Source organism: Chiroxiphia lanceolata, chromosome 2 (assembly GCF_009829145.1).
Source record: "Chiroxiphia lanceolata isolate bChiLan1 chromosome 2, bChiLan1.pri, whole genome shotgun sequence".
NCBI lineage: Eukaryota > Metazoa > Chordata > Aves > Passeriformes > Pipridae > Chiroxiphia > Chiroxiphia lanceolata.
In genome coordinates, this window is record NC_045638.1 from 2,189,941 (window position 1) to 2,208,305 (window position 18,365).

The 18,365-nt window shown below is 47.8% G+C and overlaps 1 protein-coding gene across 1 annotated transcript; it reads left to right on the forward strand.

Annotated features, from left to right (window-relative positions):
- The first annotated feature begins 4,418 nt into the window (after positions 1–4,418).
- LOC116783377 (chromatin assembly factor 1 subunit B-like) lies at positions 4,419–18,365 on the forward strand. The gene is made up of 14 exons (XM_032680894.1): positions 4,419–4,460; positions 4,908–5,038; positions 6,846–6,978; positions 7,110–7,227; positions 8,522–8,625; positions 9,790–9,886; positions 11,234–11,318; positions 12,297–12,390; positions 13,589–13,658; positions 13,787–13,878; positions 14,908–15,070; positions 15,665–16,090; positions 16,858–16,949; positions 17,407–18,365. Exons 2-14 carry the CDS (start codon positions 4,913–4,915, stop codon positions 17,523–17,525), a joined length of 1,719 nt encoding a protein of 572 aa, XP_032536785.1. The 5' UTR covers positions 4,419–4,460; positions 4,908–4,912; the 3' UTR covers positions 17,526–18,365.

An 18,365-nucleotide genomic window follows, 5' to 3' on the forward strand; every position in this document is an offset into this window, starting at 1 on the left:
TGTACTGAGTTAAGGGTTTTGCTTTTGAAACGTATTTGTAATTAAATTTGCAAATGTTTATACGATTAGGAATCTTAATACTTTCTACCGAAGCTTTTTCGTTCACTTTGGCTCTTCCGTGAGCATTAATTAATACTTGTGATTATTTCCTCTACTAAAGTGTGAGTAGTGGAATATCTTAGAGATGCAAAAAAGAACTTCCTTGATGTCCTTCCCAGGCAGAGCTGTTGTATCCCACAGATTGTTCCATTGCTCCCAGCAATGTTGGCTGATGCTTCATGGGAGAGAAATGTAAAGTAGCGGGTGAAACACGTTGCCATCTGGTAATATTTGTGGTTTAGTACCAAAGAGGAGCGATTCCTTAAGGGGTTTTATCCTGAAAAAACTGGTGATGAACTGGTTGAATGGGAGCGCCTTGGAAAAGGAGGGATGTTTCCTTCTCTGTGAGGTGAACTACAGAGTGAGCCAGAGCTGAAAAAAACATCCAAATGTCACTGGTTTAGACCTCTTGGATTATAGGTGAGGTAAGGGAGTCCCTCTTTGCCACATCTCCCCTTTCAGAGTTCTGTGCTCTAAATGTTCCCATTTTTCCCACCGGTCCTGGGTAAACCTCCTGGAAGAAAAGGGTCCCGAAGCAATGGCTGTTCCAGTGGGGACCCGCATTCCCAGCCACTTCCAGGGTTTTCTCCCAAGGCATCGGCAATGAGCAAAGGGTGTGGCAAAGACAGCAAGTGCACCTTGGACTCTGTGCTGGGATTTGTCCCCCAGTTCTTTTAGGGGTGCTCAGCCATTGGAAGGGGCTCCCAGGGAATTGGTGGATTCTCCATCCCTGGAGATGTTTAAGGACAGACTGGATGTGGGCCCTCAGTGCCAATGGGCTGGGAACCCACAGCGGGGGTTGGATCGAGGGTTGGACTTGATGATCTCAGAGGTCACTTCCAACCCAGCTGATTCTGTGATTCTATGAAACAGCTATTCAAGAAAAAGGGTTCTTGCTCTGAAATTATAAAACAAATCGAAAGAAGAGAAAAAAAAAAATCAAGTGTTCAAGATGTGAATTCCTAGGAAGTGTCTTTTTTTCCTGAAGCCAACATTTCTGGCCTTGGCACTGCTCCTGTCCTGAGTTCCTCAGCTGATGTTCCCTGGAGCTGCAGTTCAGGGGGTTCCTTTCCAGTGTATCACTTTTAAGATCTCTGTTCAAATAGGCCAAGAAGGGGCAGAGCAGGACTGTTGTACTTCAGGAAGCAGAAAGGGAGGGTTTGGTTTGTGAATGGGTGGCTGTACCAGAACTAGGAGAGGACTTTTTAAAAGTGTCTATTTTCCGTTCCTTGGTGTGTAGGTTTCCATTTCGTTGTCATATTTATCTGTTTCACCAGACTCTGGCTGAATTTCTTGTAGAGAATGGCAAGATACAGCACAAGTCTGTCTTAAAATGGAAAAATTTACAATGTACATTTACACTTTGGAGAAAGGGTGGACTAATGGAAATGGCTTTTATTTACTTGTTAAAATGTATTTTTTGTAAAAATAAAACTATATAAATCTGAGTTTGCAGGATCAAAACTTGTATGTGATCAAAACGCACTGGTTTTGTGTATAAATAAATACTGTGCAGAAAGGCTGACGGTTTTGGGTGAAAGATTTGGAGTTTTTGGGTGTTGCAGGAGCACGGGCTCAGCCTGGTGTTGAGCAGAGACTGGGCACAGCAGGATGGAAACAGTCTGGGAATGCCCTGGATATGCAAAAGCAGTGCTGTTCTAACCCAGGGGATGCGTGGATTGAAGCTGAATGTCAGGAAGTTCCCGGGGTTGATCCATGGATGTGCTCCCATGACTGGGTAACAACCCCCTTTGTGCCCCCTCCGGACCCTAAAACCCCCTTTGTCCCCCCTCGGGGTAACAACCCCCTCTGGAACCCAAACGATGCCGGGCAGGGGTGGGGCAGAGGCACCGCTGCTGCTCCCCTGAGCCCCGGGACCCCAAAACCCGCTCCTCATACCTTGAGACCCCCAAACCCAACTCCCCTGAGCCCCAGGACCCCCCAAACCCATTCCCCTGAGCCCTGGGACCCCCAAACCCACTCCCCTGAGCCTCGAGACCCCCAAAACCTACTCCCTGAGCCCCGCGACCCCAAACCCATTCCCCTGAGCCCCAGACCCCCCAAAACACCCGTTCCCCACACCCCGGGACCCCAAACCCGTTTCCTCACACCCCGGGAACCCCAAAACCTACTCCCCTGAGCCCCGGGACCCCAAACCCATTCCCCTGAGCGCCCAGGACCCCCAAACCCGTTCCCCACACCCCGGAACCCCCCAAACCCGCTCCCCACACCCCGGGACCCCCAAACCCACTTCCCTGAGCCCCGGGAACCCCAAACCCGCTCCCCCTGAGCCCCGGACCCCCAAACCCCTGTGTGGTCCCCCACACGGGCCGCCCCCCCCCCCCCCCCCCCCGCGCTCCTCCCGCCTTTCCCGCCCCGCGCGCCCCTCAGGCGCCTCAGAGGGCTTCCGAGGGGAAAAAGAAAAAACACAAAAACATAGAAATAAAGCTAAAACTAAACCGGCCCAGTGCTCGCCTCTCCCCAGAACAATAGGGGTGTTTTTACTTAACGGGCGTTGCTGTACTTGGCCAGCGTAAATGCCTTGTGTCGCGCAGAATTCCCCTATTCCCCTCCTCAGGTTGCCGAGGAGGAATTTAGATCCCGGCAGCCTTTGCAGGCGGCGTGATGGGAACCTTCTACTTCGTGGAGGTCAAGGGGCGATAAATAAGAAGGGTCGTATTATTTTTCTCGGTGTGAATACCTAGAATTGGGAAATTGCCCTCCCCACTGGTTGTGTTGCTATTTAGTGCGCTTTTTGCTGCCAACAAAGGATACAGTCTCCTCTTTTTTTCTTTCTTAAAAAAAGAGAAATGTTTAAAACAAGTTCTAATTTAAGCAGGTGATCCCGCTGCCGGGGATGGCCCTTTTTGTGACACGGGCGCCCTCCAGGGCCCTTTGTGATGTGGGACGTGGGGGGGTGCCCAGAGACCTTTGCGACATCCCAGACACGACAAATCAATAACAAGCAGTATTAACAGCAAATTAGAAATAGCAAATATATAATAACAAACTATAATGCTATAATAAAAAATAACAACAATAATAACCGGTAACAATAACAACAAATTAATAAATGTTTAATAAAACTCTCTAATTGTTTGTGGACTCTCTGACTCTTGTCGCTTCTTCCCACCACAAGGATTTACAACTCTCGGCTGCTCCCTTTCCCTTATGGCTGGGTCGGCACAACCTGGTCACAAAAGATGCTGAGTTTTCCAGTCCTGCTGTCTGTTCCTGGCTCTTCTCAGGAGCAAGGCGGGTGTTGGCAGCAGAAATAATCAGGGAATCACAGAATATCCTGAGCTGGGAGGGACCCCCAAAGATCACCCAGTCCAAGCCCTGGCCCTGCCCAGGACACCCCAACACTCCCCCCTGTCCCTCAGAGCGTTGTCCAAACCCTCCTGGAGCTGTGGCAGCCTTGGGGCCGTGCCCACTGCCCTGGGGAGCCTGGGCAGTGCCCACCACCCTCTGGGGGAAGAACTTTGTCCTGAGATCCACCCTGAGCCTGCCCTGTCCCAGCTCCAGCCCTTCCCTGGGTCCTGTCCCTGCTCCCAGCGAGCCGAGATCGGGGCCTGAGGGAACAGAGACTCCTCTCCAGATTTCCTGCCCCCATCTCCATCTTGTCCAGCACCTCTCAGGAATGGGACAGCACACAGGGAAACTGTAGAAAACCTTGGATTTATTCTTGCCTCGTTTCCCTGGCACAACCACAATCTCCTGTGTGTCCAACACCACCCAGGCAGGTGCCCCCATGGTGATTGAGGCTGGAACTGCCCAATTCCTCACCCAGGGGGACACATTTTTAGGACTTTTGCTTAATTGGACCTTGCCTGGAAATATTTCCTTTTTTAAGAAGGAGAAGAAGATGAAACCATATCATTCGTTCAGCAGCAAGAAGCGCATGAAACAGTAACACCACCAGTGCAGGGTGGGCGATTTCCCTATTCTGGGTATTAACACGGAGAAAAACAATACAACTGTGGGTTTTTTATGGCCCCTCGACCTCCACGAAATCGAAGGTTCCCATCACACGCTCTGCTGCCGGGATCTAAATTATTCCTCCTCGGCAACCTGAGGACGGGAACAGGGGAATTCTGCACGACAACAGGGCGTTTACGCTGGCGAAGCGCAGCGACGCCCGTTAAATTAAAAAAAAAAAAATCTGTTATTTTGAGGACAGGCGAGCACCGGACTTTTTCAGGTTTTAGCTTTATTTGGATGGGGGTTTTTTGCCTCTGTCCCGTCGCCGCGAGTCCCTGAGGCGGCTGAGGCGGCGCGCGGGGCGGGCGCGCGCATGCGCGGAGTGGGGACGAGGGGGCGGGAAAGGCGGGAGCGCGCGGGAGCCGCTCGGCCCGGGGACGGTGAGGGGGAAGGAGGGGGGGGATGTGTCCCGTGTCTGTGTGGGAGGGGGATCCGTACCGGGATTTGGGGATCCCGGCGTGTGGGGAGCGCGTTCGGGGGGGGTCCCCGGGGCTCAGGGGAGCGGCCAGCGGCGCCTCTGCCTCCCCGCGCCGGGCCGCCCGTACCCGGGCGTTGTGTGGGTTGTTACCCCAGCGGGGTTTTCTTCCTTTGTGCCTTTCTACCCATGGTGGGGAGGGCTTTATATTCTTGTCCTGCAGTCCCGAAACAGGAGCGTTAGCCGTACTCAGTCTTAACTTTTAGGAATGGCCTTCCTCAAAGCATCCTGTCATTCCCTGCTGGGAAGTTGCGGGGTGTGACAGCGGTGCCTGCGAAATGTGCGGGGAGTTTGATGGCCGGAGCCCTAAGGAGCAAGAACTGAGGTGGGCTTTTGCTCTTGTTTTCTTCAGCGGACATGAAGGTCATCACCTGCGAAATCGTGTGGCACAATAAGGAGCCTGTTTACAGCCTGGACTTCCAGCACGGGGCGGATGGGAAGATCAATCGTTTGGCCTCGGCAGGGGTGGACACGGCTGTGAGGGTGAGTTCGGCTGCTTTGGTCGGGGTTTAGGCACTGGAAGGGGCTCTGAGGTCTCCCTGGAGCCTTCTCCACTCTGAACACCCCCAGCTCTCCCAGCGTGTCTCCACAGCAACTTTGTGCTCCAGCCCTTTGATCATCTTCTTGAGTTCTCCTTGAGTTCTGCTGCTGAGTGTCGAAGTGTTATTTGTGGAAAATTACCTCCTTAGCTGCTGGCTGCTGTACTGGAGTAGTGCTAATGGAGGGCACAGACCTGTGGGTCAGTAAGAAACAACTAATTTTAATTTCTTCACGTTCCTCACAGTTGAATTTTGTCTGCCATGTTATGAGTAGTCACTCAGCAGTGTGAGGTCTTTGTACAGCCTTTTTCATTCGCCTTCAGCTTTATCTCTCCTCAGTCATTTGTGTTGGTGCTTGCACACTTTGTTTCCCAGTTGTTCATCCTTTTGAGAGTCCCTAAGGAAAATGTTGACTAGCACAAGTCCCCAGAGATGTGGCTGTAGGAACCACCTCTGCAAAATCAGGCAGTTCTTTCTCATCTTTTGAATTCTTAATGCACATGAAAGAAGGAAGAAATTCTTTTCCAAATGGGGGGGGGAGGCCCTGGCCCAGGTTGCCCAGAGAAGCTGTGGCTGCCCCTGGATCCCTGGAAGTGTCCAAGGCCAGGCTGGACGGGGCTCAGAGCAACCTGGGCTGGTGGAAGGTGTCCCTGCCCATGGCAGGGGGTGACACTGGATGAGCTTTAATGTCCCTTCCAACCCAAACCATTCTGTGATTCTACTTTGGGAAATCAATTTAATTTATTGCCAGTTGATAACAGAGGAGGATAGTGAGAAATAAGAAAACTAAAAGCACCTTCCCTTCACCCCCTCCCTTCCTTCCAGGCTCAGCTTCATTCCTGCCTTTTCCATCTCCTCCCTCCTCACACCTTTCCCTGCTCCAATGTGGAGTCCATCCCACAGGAGATGGTCCTCCAGGAACTTCTCAAACATGAGTCCTTCCCGTGGGCTGCAGTTTTACGGGAAGTTCTCCAGCGTGGGTCCATTTCCACAGGGTCAGTCCTTCAGGAACAATGTGGGTCCCCCACAGGGTCACAAGTCCTGCCAGCAAACCTTCAGGGCTCATCCCCCTGCTCCAGTGTGGGCTCCTCCAGGGGCTGTGGGTGGATCTCTGCTCCCTGTGGAGTCCCTGGGCTGCAGGGGCACGGCTGCCTCACCATGGGCTGATGGAAGTGGGGATTGCAGAAGTGGTGAAGCTGCACCTCGAGTCCTGTGCTCTGGTCTGGGCCCCTCACTTCCAAAAGGACATTTGAGGGGCTGGAGTGTGTCTGGAGAAGGGAACGGAGCTGGGGAAGGGTCTGGAGAACGTGTCCTGTGAGGAGCAGCTGAGGGAGCTGGGGGGGTTTATCTGGAGAAGAGGAGGCTCAGGGGGGACCTCATTGCTCTCCCCAACTCCCTGACAGGAGGGGGCAGGGAGGGGGGGGTTGGGCTCTGCTGCCATGTCCCGAGGAAAAGGAGGAGAGGAAATGGCCTCAAACTGCACCAGGGCAGGTTCAGATCAGAGATTAGGAAAAAAACTTTCCCTGCCAGAGTGATCAGGCCTTGGAATAAGTGTCCCAGGGAGGTGGTGGAGTCCCTGTGTCTGGGAGTGTCGCAGAGGTGTCTGGATGTGTCCCTTGGGGACGTGGATTCGGGGTGATTGTTGTGGTGCTGGGGTGGGACTGGACGATCCTGGAGGTCTCTCCCAGCCTTGCTGACGCTGTGACACTGCCCCTTGGCCCTCAAAACTTCCGTGACGCTTCTGTAAGCAGATCTGGAAGGTGGAGAAAGGTCCGGACGGCAAAGCCATCGTGGAATTCCTGTCCAACCTGGCCCGGCACACCAAGGCCGTCAACGTCGTGCGCTTCTCTCCGAGCGGCGAGATCCTGGCGTCCGGGGGAGACGGTGAGAGCTGCCCCTCGTGGGTCTTGTGCAGGATGATCGTGCTGCTGGATCCCATGAAACGCATGAACGAAACAGGGAGGGGGGGAGAGAGAGGAGCTTCAGCTCATTTCTTCATCTCATTTCTTCCACAGATGCTGTTATTTTGCTGTGGAAGCTGAACGACAGCAAGGAGTTGGAGCCGCTGGTTTTTCAGGATGAGGATGAAGCTCAGCTCAACAAGGAGAACTGGGCAGTGGTTAAAACCTTAAGGTAGCTCGTTATTTTGTGAGCCTGCTTTTCTCTTCAGTGTTTTTGGGTCCCCAGTGGCTTTTGTCGTGTGGTACAGTCTTCAGTGTCTGCAGAAATTCAGTGCTCTCTAAGATTTGCTTGCTCTATTATTAATCCTTTGAAGCCCCCCTTGAGAGGGCACATAAAAAGGATAGAGAGGGATGTTTTATACACACAGAGAGTGACAGAACAAAAGGGAATGGTCTAAAACTGGCAGGGGGCAGGGTTAGATTAGATATTAGAAAGAAATTCTTCCCTGTGAGGGTGGGGAGGCCCTGGCACAGGTTGCCCAGAGAAGCTGTGGCTGCTCCTGAATCCCTGGAAGTGTCCCAAGGCCAGGTGGGAGGGGTTTGGAGCAACCTGGGCTGGTGGAAGGTGTCCCTGCCCATGGCAGGGGGTGAGAACTGGATCATCTTTAAAGTCCCTTCCAACCCAAACCAGTCTGTGATTCTCTGATTTTATTGTATTTAACTTATTCCTCTATACTTTTTTTCTGTGACATCTTCAGTCAAGGCAGAAGTCATAACTCACACACTCTGAAATTGGTTCCTGAGATTTGCAGTCCCTTAGAGCTCAGCACAGAAATACATAAAAGAACTGTGAAGTTTTATTTACTGGCTTTATAGTGGAAATTTTGATCTTTATTAAGGCCAAGAGCATCAGTAGATAAAATGATTGGTGCAATTACAGCTGTTGTTTCAAGTGTACCACAGTTAATAAAATATGCACAGTACATGCTGAGGCTGAGTAAATTTAGCTGACAGTGGCCAAGGCATCAAAACATCACTGGCAGTTGAACTACAGCTGTTCTCACAAAATAAAAAATAAAAAGTAACTCTGCTCTCCATAACTGAAACATTCCTGGCAGCTGCTGAGGTTGGTTGTGAGAACAATTCCAGAAGCCCTGGTGGGATTGCTTGAAGTACCAGCAGGATCCTTTAGGAACATTTATCTCTTAAAAGCAAAGAAACAACCCAGATTTTCAAATACGTGAAGTTGCCATACTGTGTGATAACTCTTCAAACAACAAGCAATAAAAATGGGTTTTGATGGAGCCCTTTAGCTGGTTCCAGGATGTTTACCACCTTCTGAACATGGAAGGGATTTTTTAACAGCTGAAAACCATGTTGTTTGTTTTATTTCAGTGATGCTTTATTTGTCTCTTGATTTATTTTTTCTTTAATTTTTTTTTTACCTAAAAATGCCTTAAACTCTTGTTTACACGTAGCTGTTAATTATCAAATTAACAATTGCTTTCCTCTCCTCTGGCTTCCAGAGGCCACTTGGAAGATGTGTATGATATTTGTTGGACCTCTGATGGAAATTACATGGCCTCTGCTTCTGTGGATAACACAGCTATAATGTGGGATGTCAATAAAGGTAAATGCTACATTTATTTATTTATCCCTCTCATCTCCAGAGCTGGTGGAAGAGCCTCGTGGGATTTACCAAGAAATTGGAAACATCTTTTTCATGTTTGGGGTTTTTTTTATTTTTTTTTTTGGTGATTAGTTTTTCTGAGTGTGATTTTCTGGGATTGTGAGGCTGATAGCCCAGCTATATAAAAAAAAATATTTTATATATATATATAAATATATATAATATATATATAATATATATATTATATATATTATATATATTATATATATTATATACATAAATACAAATCTATCTATCTATCTATCTCTCTCTATATAATATAGATATATAGATATCCTCAGACCAGCAAATTTGACATATCAATAACCCCTTCACCTTGGAGTGTTCATAATGAACTTTACCCAATTTTTTCACTCAGAACTCATGAATAAACAGCTCCTTGCTTTACTCCACACCCCAACAAACCAACTTGTGGCCTTCCAGTACCTGAAGGAGCCATCAAGAAAAGATGGAGAGAGACTGTTTAGGGCCTGGAGTGACAGGACAAGGGGGAATGGCTTCAAACTGGCACAGAGTGGATTTGGATTAGATATTAGGAAGGAATTCTTGGCTGGGAGGGTGGGGAGGGGCTGGGATAGAATTCCCAGAGAAGCTGTGGCTGCCCCTGGATCCCTGGAAGTGTCCAAGGCCAGGTTGGATAAACTTGGAGCAACCTGGGCTGGTGGAAGGTGTCCCTGCCCATGGCAGGGAGTTGGAACTGGGTCATCTTTAAAGTCCCTGCCACCCAAACCATTCCATGATTCCATGATTTAATGATCTTGGTGAAAAATGGGAAGCAATACAGGATTCAGACTCAGTTTTGCAAGATGTGACTTTTTTTAAACTCCATTGAGTATAAAACAGTTGTGTTCATTCCCATCTCACTGCAGTGGGATTGGAAATCCTTGAGTTACAAACTTACAGGATGTCCTGTAGAAATGAGTCATCTGAGTTATTTTGTAGCAAACAAGCCTTAAACTGGACTTTAAAAGCAACTGTTTCTTCTATTTTTTCCAGCTACCGTCAAATTAACACTTTAATTTTTTGTCTTGTTTTATTTCTGAAACGAAGAAATGTTTTACAACACGTTTGAGCTTGGGATCTGAAAGCTGTTTGTAATTCCAGGACAGAAGGTTTCAATATTTAATGAGCACAAGAGTTATGTCCAAGGAGTAACCTGGGATCCTCTAGGCCAGTATATTGCAACCCTGAGTTGTGACAGGTGAGCTGCTGGTCTGTGTTTTATTAATCAACATAAATAATAAAATACTCATATTAATTAATATTCTTTCTTAATGGAGGATGGAATAAAAGGAAAGGCAGCAGATACATGTGACTTTTTTAGTTTTATTCAGATTGTTCTGCAAGGAGGTTGATGTGAAAGTAAAATGATACTTTGCTTAATTTTTTCCTTGTGGTAAACGATGCCTGTGAATGGGAGTGTCCTCTCTTGGCAGCAAATAAGCTTAACATGGACTTCTGCAGGAATTTTTCTTCAGAAAATAAGTTTTCATGTTGTTGGTTGTTGCTGATACCAAATATATCTTAAGCCAGCATAACTCAGGGAAGGTCAGAGTTGGGGGGTAGGATGGGCACTTGGGTTTGCTTGGGCTCCCACTGTCCTGGTGAGGTGAAGTCAGGGGAGTTCCAGCATTCTGTGCAGAGATGTGCTCCAGGTTTCATCTGTTCCAAAGGAAATGAACCCTGGAAGTGTCCAAGGCCAGGTTGGACAGGGCTTGGAGCAACCTGGGCTAGTGGAAGGTATCCCTGCCCATGGCAGGGGGTTGGAACTGGAGGATCTTTAAGGTCCCTTCCAACCCAGACCATTCTGGGATTCCATGATTCATGGAGATGTAGTTCACTGTCTGTAGGAACAGCCTGGCAGTTCCCTGTCTGCTCATTCCCGTTTTCCTCCATGAATCCATGTGCTGGTAACTTCACAAACCTTGTGGAGTCAAAGCATTGTCAGGGATTCACTGGTTATTTTAGGCATTAAAACACATCCCCCAGGTGGTGTCTTGTGAGGAGGATTTTAATTAATGGGTGATTGTCATTTACTGAGAAGGGAGGTCCTGGGGCATTATGTGAAACTTGGGGTGAAAGGAAGCTGTTCATAGCCACCAGGATGATCAGAGGGATAGAGATCCTGTCCTATGGGAGAGCTGGGATTGTTCAGCCTGGAAAAGACAAGCTTTGGGGTGACCTGATTGTGGCCTTCCAGGACCTGAAGGAGCTGCAAGAAAGATGGAGAGAGACTATTTCCAAGGGATGGAGTGACAGGACAAGGGGAATGGTTTCCAACTGCCAGAGAGTAGGATTAGATGGGATATTGGGAAGGAATTCTTCCGTGTGAGGGTGGTGAGGGTCTGGCATAGAATTCCCAGAGAAGCTGTGGCTGCCCCTGGATCCCTGGAAGTGTCCAAGGCCAGGTTGGATAAACTTGGAGCAGCCTGGGCTGGTGGAAGGTGTCCCTGCCCATGGCAGGGGTGGCACTGGGTGGGCTTTAAGGTCCCTTGGCAGTGAGTGGTTCCGTGTTGCAGTGCCAGCTGACTGTGCTCTCACCACGCAGGGTCCTGCGGGTGTACAGCACCCAGACCAAGAGAGTGGCATTCAATGTCACCAAGATGCCATCTGGAGCAGGAGCTGAAGGAGAGGTATGTTGTTCTGCTGGGACTGGAGAATTGTGCTGGGGGATATTTTTCCATGAGTTTTGTGTTCCATGAAACCAAAAGGGCAAGAATTTGCCATTCCTGTGATCCATGTAACTAACACAAGGTTGGAAGCGACCTTCAGGATCACCCAGTCCCACCATCACCGCCAGAATCACCCCTAATCCATATCCCCAAAAACTTCTTGCAAGTTAATCTGATCAAAGCAGCCACACAATGCCTTTGGTTGTCAGTGTTTATAATGCTTTGGAAAAATACCATGTGTGGTGGATTTTTAACAGGAAAAACTTCAAGCATGTCTACCAGTAGCTGTAAGTTTATTCATGGATATGACATAGCAATAATATTTTTAAAGTTAGCAGCCTGAAGTTTTCCAGAAGGTAGGCTGATTTTTAAGAAAAACATGACTTAGGGGAAAATTCAGGAAATTCTCTCTAAGAGAGAAAACAAAGGGCTTCTTTTCACCAAAACAGTTCTAAGTGATAATAAAATAACACCTCCAAGCTGGCTATAACCTTTTTAATTCCTTCTATTCATTCTTTTTTCTTTTTTTGGGGAAAGCATTTGTTAGAGTTTTATGGAGACTGAAGACCAGGCTTGAGAGCAGGCAGTTTGCCCTTAGAGAAGTTTCTCTTTCAACCTCTAATACTGGAGTTAAAATTAAGTGCCTGAGGAACAGGCCCTCACACTGACTGTTAAATAATGTTGTTCTCCAGGTTCTGACTATTTTTGGGATTACTGGTCTGCTCTGGGAGTGTTTTGTTCAGCCAAAGAGGGATCAGGGCCTGTTTTTCTTAACTGTGAAGAATTTATAGCAGAGCAGAAAGTTTGGAGGAGCCGTGGTTCCTTCAAACATTTTCTCTTAAAAGTTCTACTGGGTTGAGCTGTGCAACTGGATGTTTCCTCTCCCTGGAATTCCAGCTTCATGGCACTCCTGACAGCCCTGTTTTCCCTGTTTTGCAGGCCAGGAGCTACCGGATGTTCCACGACGACAGCATGAAGTCCTTCTTCCGGCGGCTCAGCTTCACTCCTGACGGCTCCTATTTGCTCACTCCAGGTATGGGAACAAGGGCTGTGGCTGAGGTGGTGTCACAGCATCATCCAGGCTGGAAAACAGCTCCAAGATCTGGAAAACAGCCCCGAGATCATCGAGTCCAACCTGTGGCGGCAACGGGAATGGGGGACACGGACACGGGAATGGGGGACACGGACACGGGAATGGGGGACACGGACACGGCCCCTCCTGGCAGGCGGGGCTGGGATGAGGGGTGGGACAAGGTGTGGGATCACTGTCGGTGCCAAACACAAACACAGGGTCACTGAGGTTGGAAAAGACCTCCAAGATCATCCAGTCCACCCTATGGATCCATCCCCACCTTGTCCCCCAGCCCAGAGCACTGAGTGCCACAGCCAGGCCTTCCTGGGACACCTCCAGGGCTGGGCACTCCAAACCTCCCTGGGCAGCCCCTGCCAAGGCCTGACCACCCTTTCCAGGGAGAAATTCCTCCTCCTGTCCAACCTGAGCCTCCCCTGGCACAGCTGGAGGCCGTTCCCTCTCCTCCTGTCCCTTGTTCCCTGGCAGCAGAGCCCGACCCCCCCAGCTCCCCCCTCCTGTCAGGGGGTTGCAGAGCCAGAAGGTCCCCCCTGAGCCTCCTTTTCTCCAGGCTGAGCCTCCCCAGCTCCCTCTCTAATTTGTTCTAGTTTGAATGTGCCTCAATATTGCTTTCTAACTGCTCAGGGATGCTCATTTATCCTAATAATGTCATTCCTCATTCTCCCTGCTGAAGAAAACACAGTGCTCCTTTAGCACTCCATAACATCAACTTCCTCCTGCGATAAAAATGAGATTTATAAAGCTTTTCTGAACTGAAACACGTAAATTGCAACACCAGAACTCTGTTAAAAGAGAAACAAAGGATAGTGAGTGGTTTCTTTTAACTGATCCCTCTTTGTTTGTGTCCTTCCTTAAGAACATTCTGCAGCCAGACTAAAAAACAGCACTGCAAGGAGGGGATCGGGGTACAAGCACTGCTTTTATAGATGTCTGGCAGCACCAAAAAGAAGCTTTGAAGGGGGGGAAGTATAAAAAGGAAACAAAACCAGCGCTAAATAAATATTTGGGATGCCTTTTTAAATTGTGTTGGGGTGCTTTTGCCCGACTGACAAGCCTGATTCCCGAGAAGCTGAATGTTTATGGACATCAAGTGGGTGCTCAGGACCTTCCTGAGTGACGTTGTAACCTTTTATTTTCTCAGCTGGCTGCGTGGAATCGGGAGAAAACGTTACCAACACCACCTATGTCTTCTCCAGGAACAACCTTAAAAGGTAAAGAGTTTAATAAGATTTAAAAACGTGTGGTTTTATTAAAAAAAAAAAAAAAAAAAAAAAAAAAGAAAAAAAACCCCTGAAACAGTGGAGCTGTGTTTCCTGAACCCCCTGATTCTTTCTGAAAGGCCTGTGGGTCACCTGCCTTGTCCTGGGAAGGGAACTCTGGCCGTTCGCTGCTGCCCAGTCTACTTCGAGTTGAGAGGAGCATTTAACAAAGGTACTGTAAGTCCTTCAGGGAGTATGAATTTCCAGCAAATGTGGGAAAGGGCCAGTCTGGCTGTTTACTATTTTTATGCCTCAGCCTTTTAACATTCCACTAAGACAGTGCTGTGCCACATCTTAGGAGCTGTTTCCTGATTCTTAAGACCCTCAGTTCACCTTAAGCACCTCGTGAGTAGCTTTTGATAGAGTGGATAAACGTTGTTAGTTGTTACTCGGCCTCTCAAGCTACAGAAACGCTGTTTAATGTTTTTCTTTTGTGTTGAAAATAAATAACTCGGTTTAGCACTAAAGGAGTGATCCGGTGAAATATTTTCTCTCAGTCTCAATTGCCCACATCAGAGAAGCACCAGAGAGCTGATGTTTGTTCAAGGAAGCCAAACCTGAAGCAGTTGCTGGTGTTACTGGCCAGAGCAGGAATTCTGAGGTGGGGAAAGGGTTGTATGAAGTGGCACAAGAACTTACCTGGGGATTGAAGTTCAACCTTGCTGTGAGCCCAGTGGGCCCAGGAGGGTTTATATTTTAACAAGACCACTGTTACTCTGGTGAAAAGGCAGAGCTTTGCTCCTTTCTTTAGAGGGTCAATTTGGAGTGTTCCCTAGAGGATTTAAAGACTACCTGTTGTATTTTTATCGTGATCTTTAGATCCCCTGTAAGGGTGTGTTGCAAAGGAAGGAGATGAGTGTCTGCATTTGTCTCTGGAGCTGCTCTAAAGGGAGACTGTAAAACTAAACTTCATATAAATATACTGAAAAATTTCAGCTGGAAAATATAGGACAAACTTTACAAAATAATAGCAATCCAGAAGGGGAAAAAGCTTCTGCCAACTTCTCTTCAATTAAGACAACAGGGGACAAACTTCAGGCAACAGAAATGTTGTACTTGACATTAAACTACACATTTTATACAAGTGCTGTCTTCTCAGTGCATATCTAATCAATAATATCATCTTTATTATATCTGCAGTCACAACCTTGCAGTAAATGCGGGAGAGAATTCTCAGTGTGTTCATTTCTTTGCTCTCTAGATGAGATCAGTCAGAAATCGTGCCCTGCTCTGTTTAACCTGCCCTATCGACTGGTGTTTGCTGTGGCCTCAGAAGATTCTGTGCTTTTTTATGACACTGAGCAGTCCTTCCCCTTTGGTTATGTCTCTAACATCCATTATCACACCCTGAGTGACATTTCCTGGTAAGTAATTGTTCTATTCCTGGTGCTCGTTGTGAGAGGGGAAATTCCCTTTTTTCCGTGTCCAAGTTCCGTGAGGCATCTTTTGGGTTTATATTTAATTTGTGACATATGTGTGGTCACTGTCATCAGGGTCTGAACAGCAAGCACCTGTTAACTGGAGAATTATGGTTCTTAATTAATTGGGGAAAAAGGTGCAAGTTCCCTGTGAAAATGAACGTGGTAAATGCCCATGAAAAGTCCTCGTTGTTCAGGCAGCGTGACTGGGAATAATTCAATTGTTTGGAGGTTTTGGAAGTCACCTGAGTTCAGGTTTCTGTGCTCTGGTCAAAATCTGCTTTATCTGCACAATCCTGCTTCGTGGTTCTGCACATATGGGACAAAGTCATTGGTCTGACTCCCCACTTTTAATTTAATGTGGGAAATTAGAAAACTGAACCCATTCGGGATATCCCGCTCTGCTGCTCAGGGCTTAAATGTACACATGGACTCGGGGAAGAGGGAGGGTGAAAAGACAGGGACAACATGAGGGTGTGAGGGTTGGAAAAAAAAGTTCTGGCCTTGAATTTTACTGGCAAAACAATAAATCCCAAATAGGTCCAGCGACGGATCCTTCCTGGCTATTTCCTCCACGGATGGATACTGTTCCTTCGTCACCTTCGAGAAGGATGAGCTGGGAATTCCACTGAAGGAGAAGCCCCAGATCAGTGTCAGGACTCCTGGTGCGACAGAGAAGAAGGTGATGAAGAAGAGCCAGTCCCACAAATCCACGTCCCCAGGCTCCAGGCTGGCCGAGGGGACTCCTCCCGGCAGGAGCAGCGATCCCAGCCCTGCCAACCCCCAGCCCAGAACACCCGGCGCCGCCAGCAGGGACTCGCCTTCCACTCCTGTTGGCACCAAAAACGTTCCAGCCTCGTCCTCGGAGGAGAGGAGGAGCAGCCAGGCAGCCACCCCCAGCACTGGGGCCAAGCAGCCCCGCAGGGTTGCCCTCAACACTTTACAGGCCTGTTTCAAGGCGCCCAGGTGAGATTTATGTGGCCCTTCCCGGTCGTAAACGCCGAGACGAGCTGGGCTTGTGCCACGTCCAAAGGTTGGGGTTTAGACAGAAATTCCCAGCCCTGGGTCTTGGTGGGAGCTGCCTTGACGTGGAACTTTTTTGTTCTAGTTCTGGAGGAGCTCAGGATGCCTCCTGAACCCTGAATGTGCAGCTTTTGGATTTCTGCCTGAATTGTGAGGCAGTGGCAGAGCTCACCTGATGGCTGTGCCGTGGCCATATGGCAGAAATAGGGGGCTGTCTTGGGCCAGGAGTTGGACTTGGATGATCCTTGTGCATCCTTTCCAACTTGGAATATCCTGGGGTTCTGCCTTCAGGTCCCACTGTCTGTACAAAAATGGTACCTGAAGCCTTCAGCTGGCAAGACCCTTCAGATGTTAGTATTTAAATATTAAGTATTTAAATATTAGATAGAAATTATTCCCTGTGAGAATGATGAGGCCCTGGCCCAGGTTGCCCAGAGAAGCTGTGGCTGCCCCTGGATCCCTGGAAGTGCCCAGGGCCAGGTTGGATGGAGCTCTGAGCAACCTGGGCTAGTGGAAGGGTCCCTACCCATGACAGGGGGTTGGAATGGGATCATGCTCCATTCAACATATAAAGAGAATTAAAAAAGTGCAGTAAAATATATCTGAGCTACCTTTACAATTAACTGATTCAATATGAATTAAACCTTTAAGTAAAATATTTGTGGAAATGATGTCCATAAAGCAACTGAACTATTTCTGCTTTTTTAAAGGAGAATAAACTTGATTTCATTGAAGCCAGATACACCCACCCCTGCAGACACAGACACAGCTCCTGGGCCTCCTTCCTCAGAGCAGGACCATGGTAAGCTTTTGTGGCTCTCAACATCCAGCCAAGTCTTTTGCCAATCAGTTTTTTCCATTATAGATTTATGTTATTAAAAAAAAACCCCAAACCCGGTTTTAAATTCTGAAACTTCTTCGTTGTCTCGATGTGTTTGAAAGGTGCTTTTGACAATACAAAATGTGTTCTCACTGTGGTGGTAGCTCTTGGGCAGCTGCTCTATGTCACTACAGGCTTTATAATAGTGAAATCAAGAATAAATTCACCTGGATTTGATGTTCTCCAGGTCCTACATGTGGGTTTTAAAGACCCTTAACCTTCCAGCATATCACTGTTTCAGGTGCTGGACTCTCTCAAACCAAGGTTGCTGGTTTTTACTTTAGTGAGTGCTGAATTGTTGGTGAATTCAGCAAACCAATTTACTTCATTAATCTGAATTTTCTCACCTTAAAATGATCTCCCTGTCTGCTTGTTTCAGAGAGGCTGTTGCCATCTGATGACAGTCTTCAAAATCCCCCAGCACCAAAACGTCCCAGGACTGAGGAAATGCCTCTTTCTACACCTGAACATCAAACCACCTCTGATCCAGACAAATAAGGGGCTGAGCTGATTCAAACAAAGAAGCTTTTAGCAGGCTCTTCACAGTCTGAAGTCAGTGCAGCCACATCTTGAGTGCATTTCTTTTTGCAGATGTTAAATCCTCAATTCCCAATTAAAGTTCCCTGTGAATATTTGCTGTGGCACTGTGAAGGACCTGCCAAGTAGAAGACACACAGGTTTCAGGAATGTAGTTTTTGCAGAAAGAAGAAATAAGCTGGGAAGTGACTTGAAGAAATGCCAGAGCTTAAGGAAATCAGGGAAATCTGGGTATTTAAAAAGCCATCCAGTAACCTGCAAGTCTCCATCAGAGTCCCTAAATTCGTGTTTACAAAGCATTATGTCTTCCAGTAACCTGTGTGGCACAAGAAGAACAGAATGTATTCATGGGATCTGATGTGGTTTAAGACCTAAAAAAAAGGGAAAAAAAAAAGAGGAAATTGTGTCATTCCAGCATTTTGGCTTCTTTGTTGAGCAGAGTGTCAAATAATTCCCCTCAGTAGCTGTGGAATGGGAGCTGATGGTCAGGGTGCAACACAGAGCAGGGCTGAGATGACTTCAACAGAAATGGGAAGATTGAACTGCAAGAAACAAGAAGGCAAAAGGAAGAGACCCTCTGGGGACCTGGTTTGGAATTAAACAGCAGGAAAAAAAGCTCTTCATTGTTTAGTTTCTGTGTTTAAAAACGAAATGCAGGCAGGAGATTTTCCTGAGGCAGCAGGATTTGAGTGCAGACATCAGAAATACCCCCTTTTTCCTTTTTCAAAACTTAACTCCCTGAGCCAATAAAATACACCACAATGTATGTATGTGTTCATATTAAACCTCTTTGACCTTTAA

What these genes read in the sequence shown, in the direction of transcription:
- LOC116783377 (XM_032680894.1), top strand. Translation starts at nt 4,913, where the DNA reads ATGAAGGTCATCACCTGCGAAATCGTGTGGCACAATAAGGAGCCTGTT. An exon ending in GAGAGGAGCATTTAACAAAG is followed by an intron (nt 13,879 to 14,907) that starts GTACTGTAAGTC and finishes TTTGCTCTCTAG; the next exon opens with ATGAGATCAGTCAGAAATCG. An exon ending in GCCTGTTTCAAGGCGCCCAG is followed by an intron (nt 16,091 to 16,857) that starts GTGAGATTTATG and finishes GCTTTTTTAAAG; the next exon opens with GAGAATAAACTTGATTTCAT.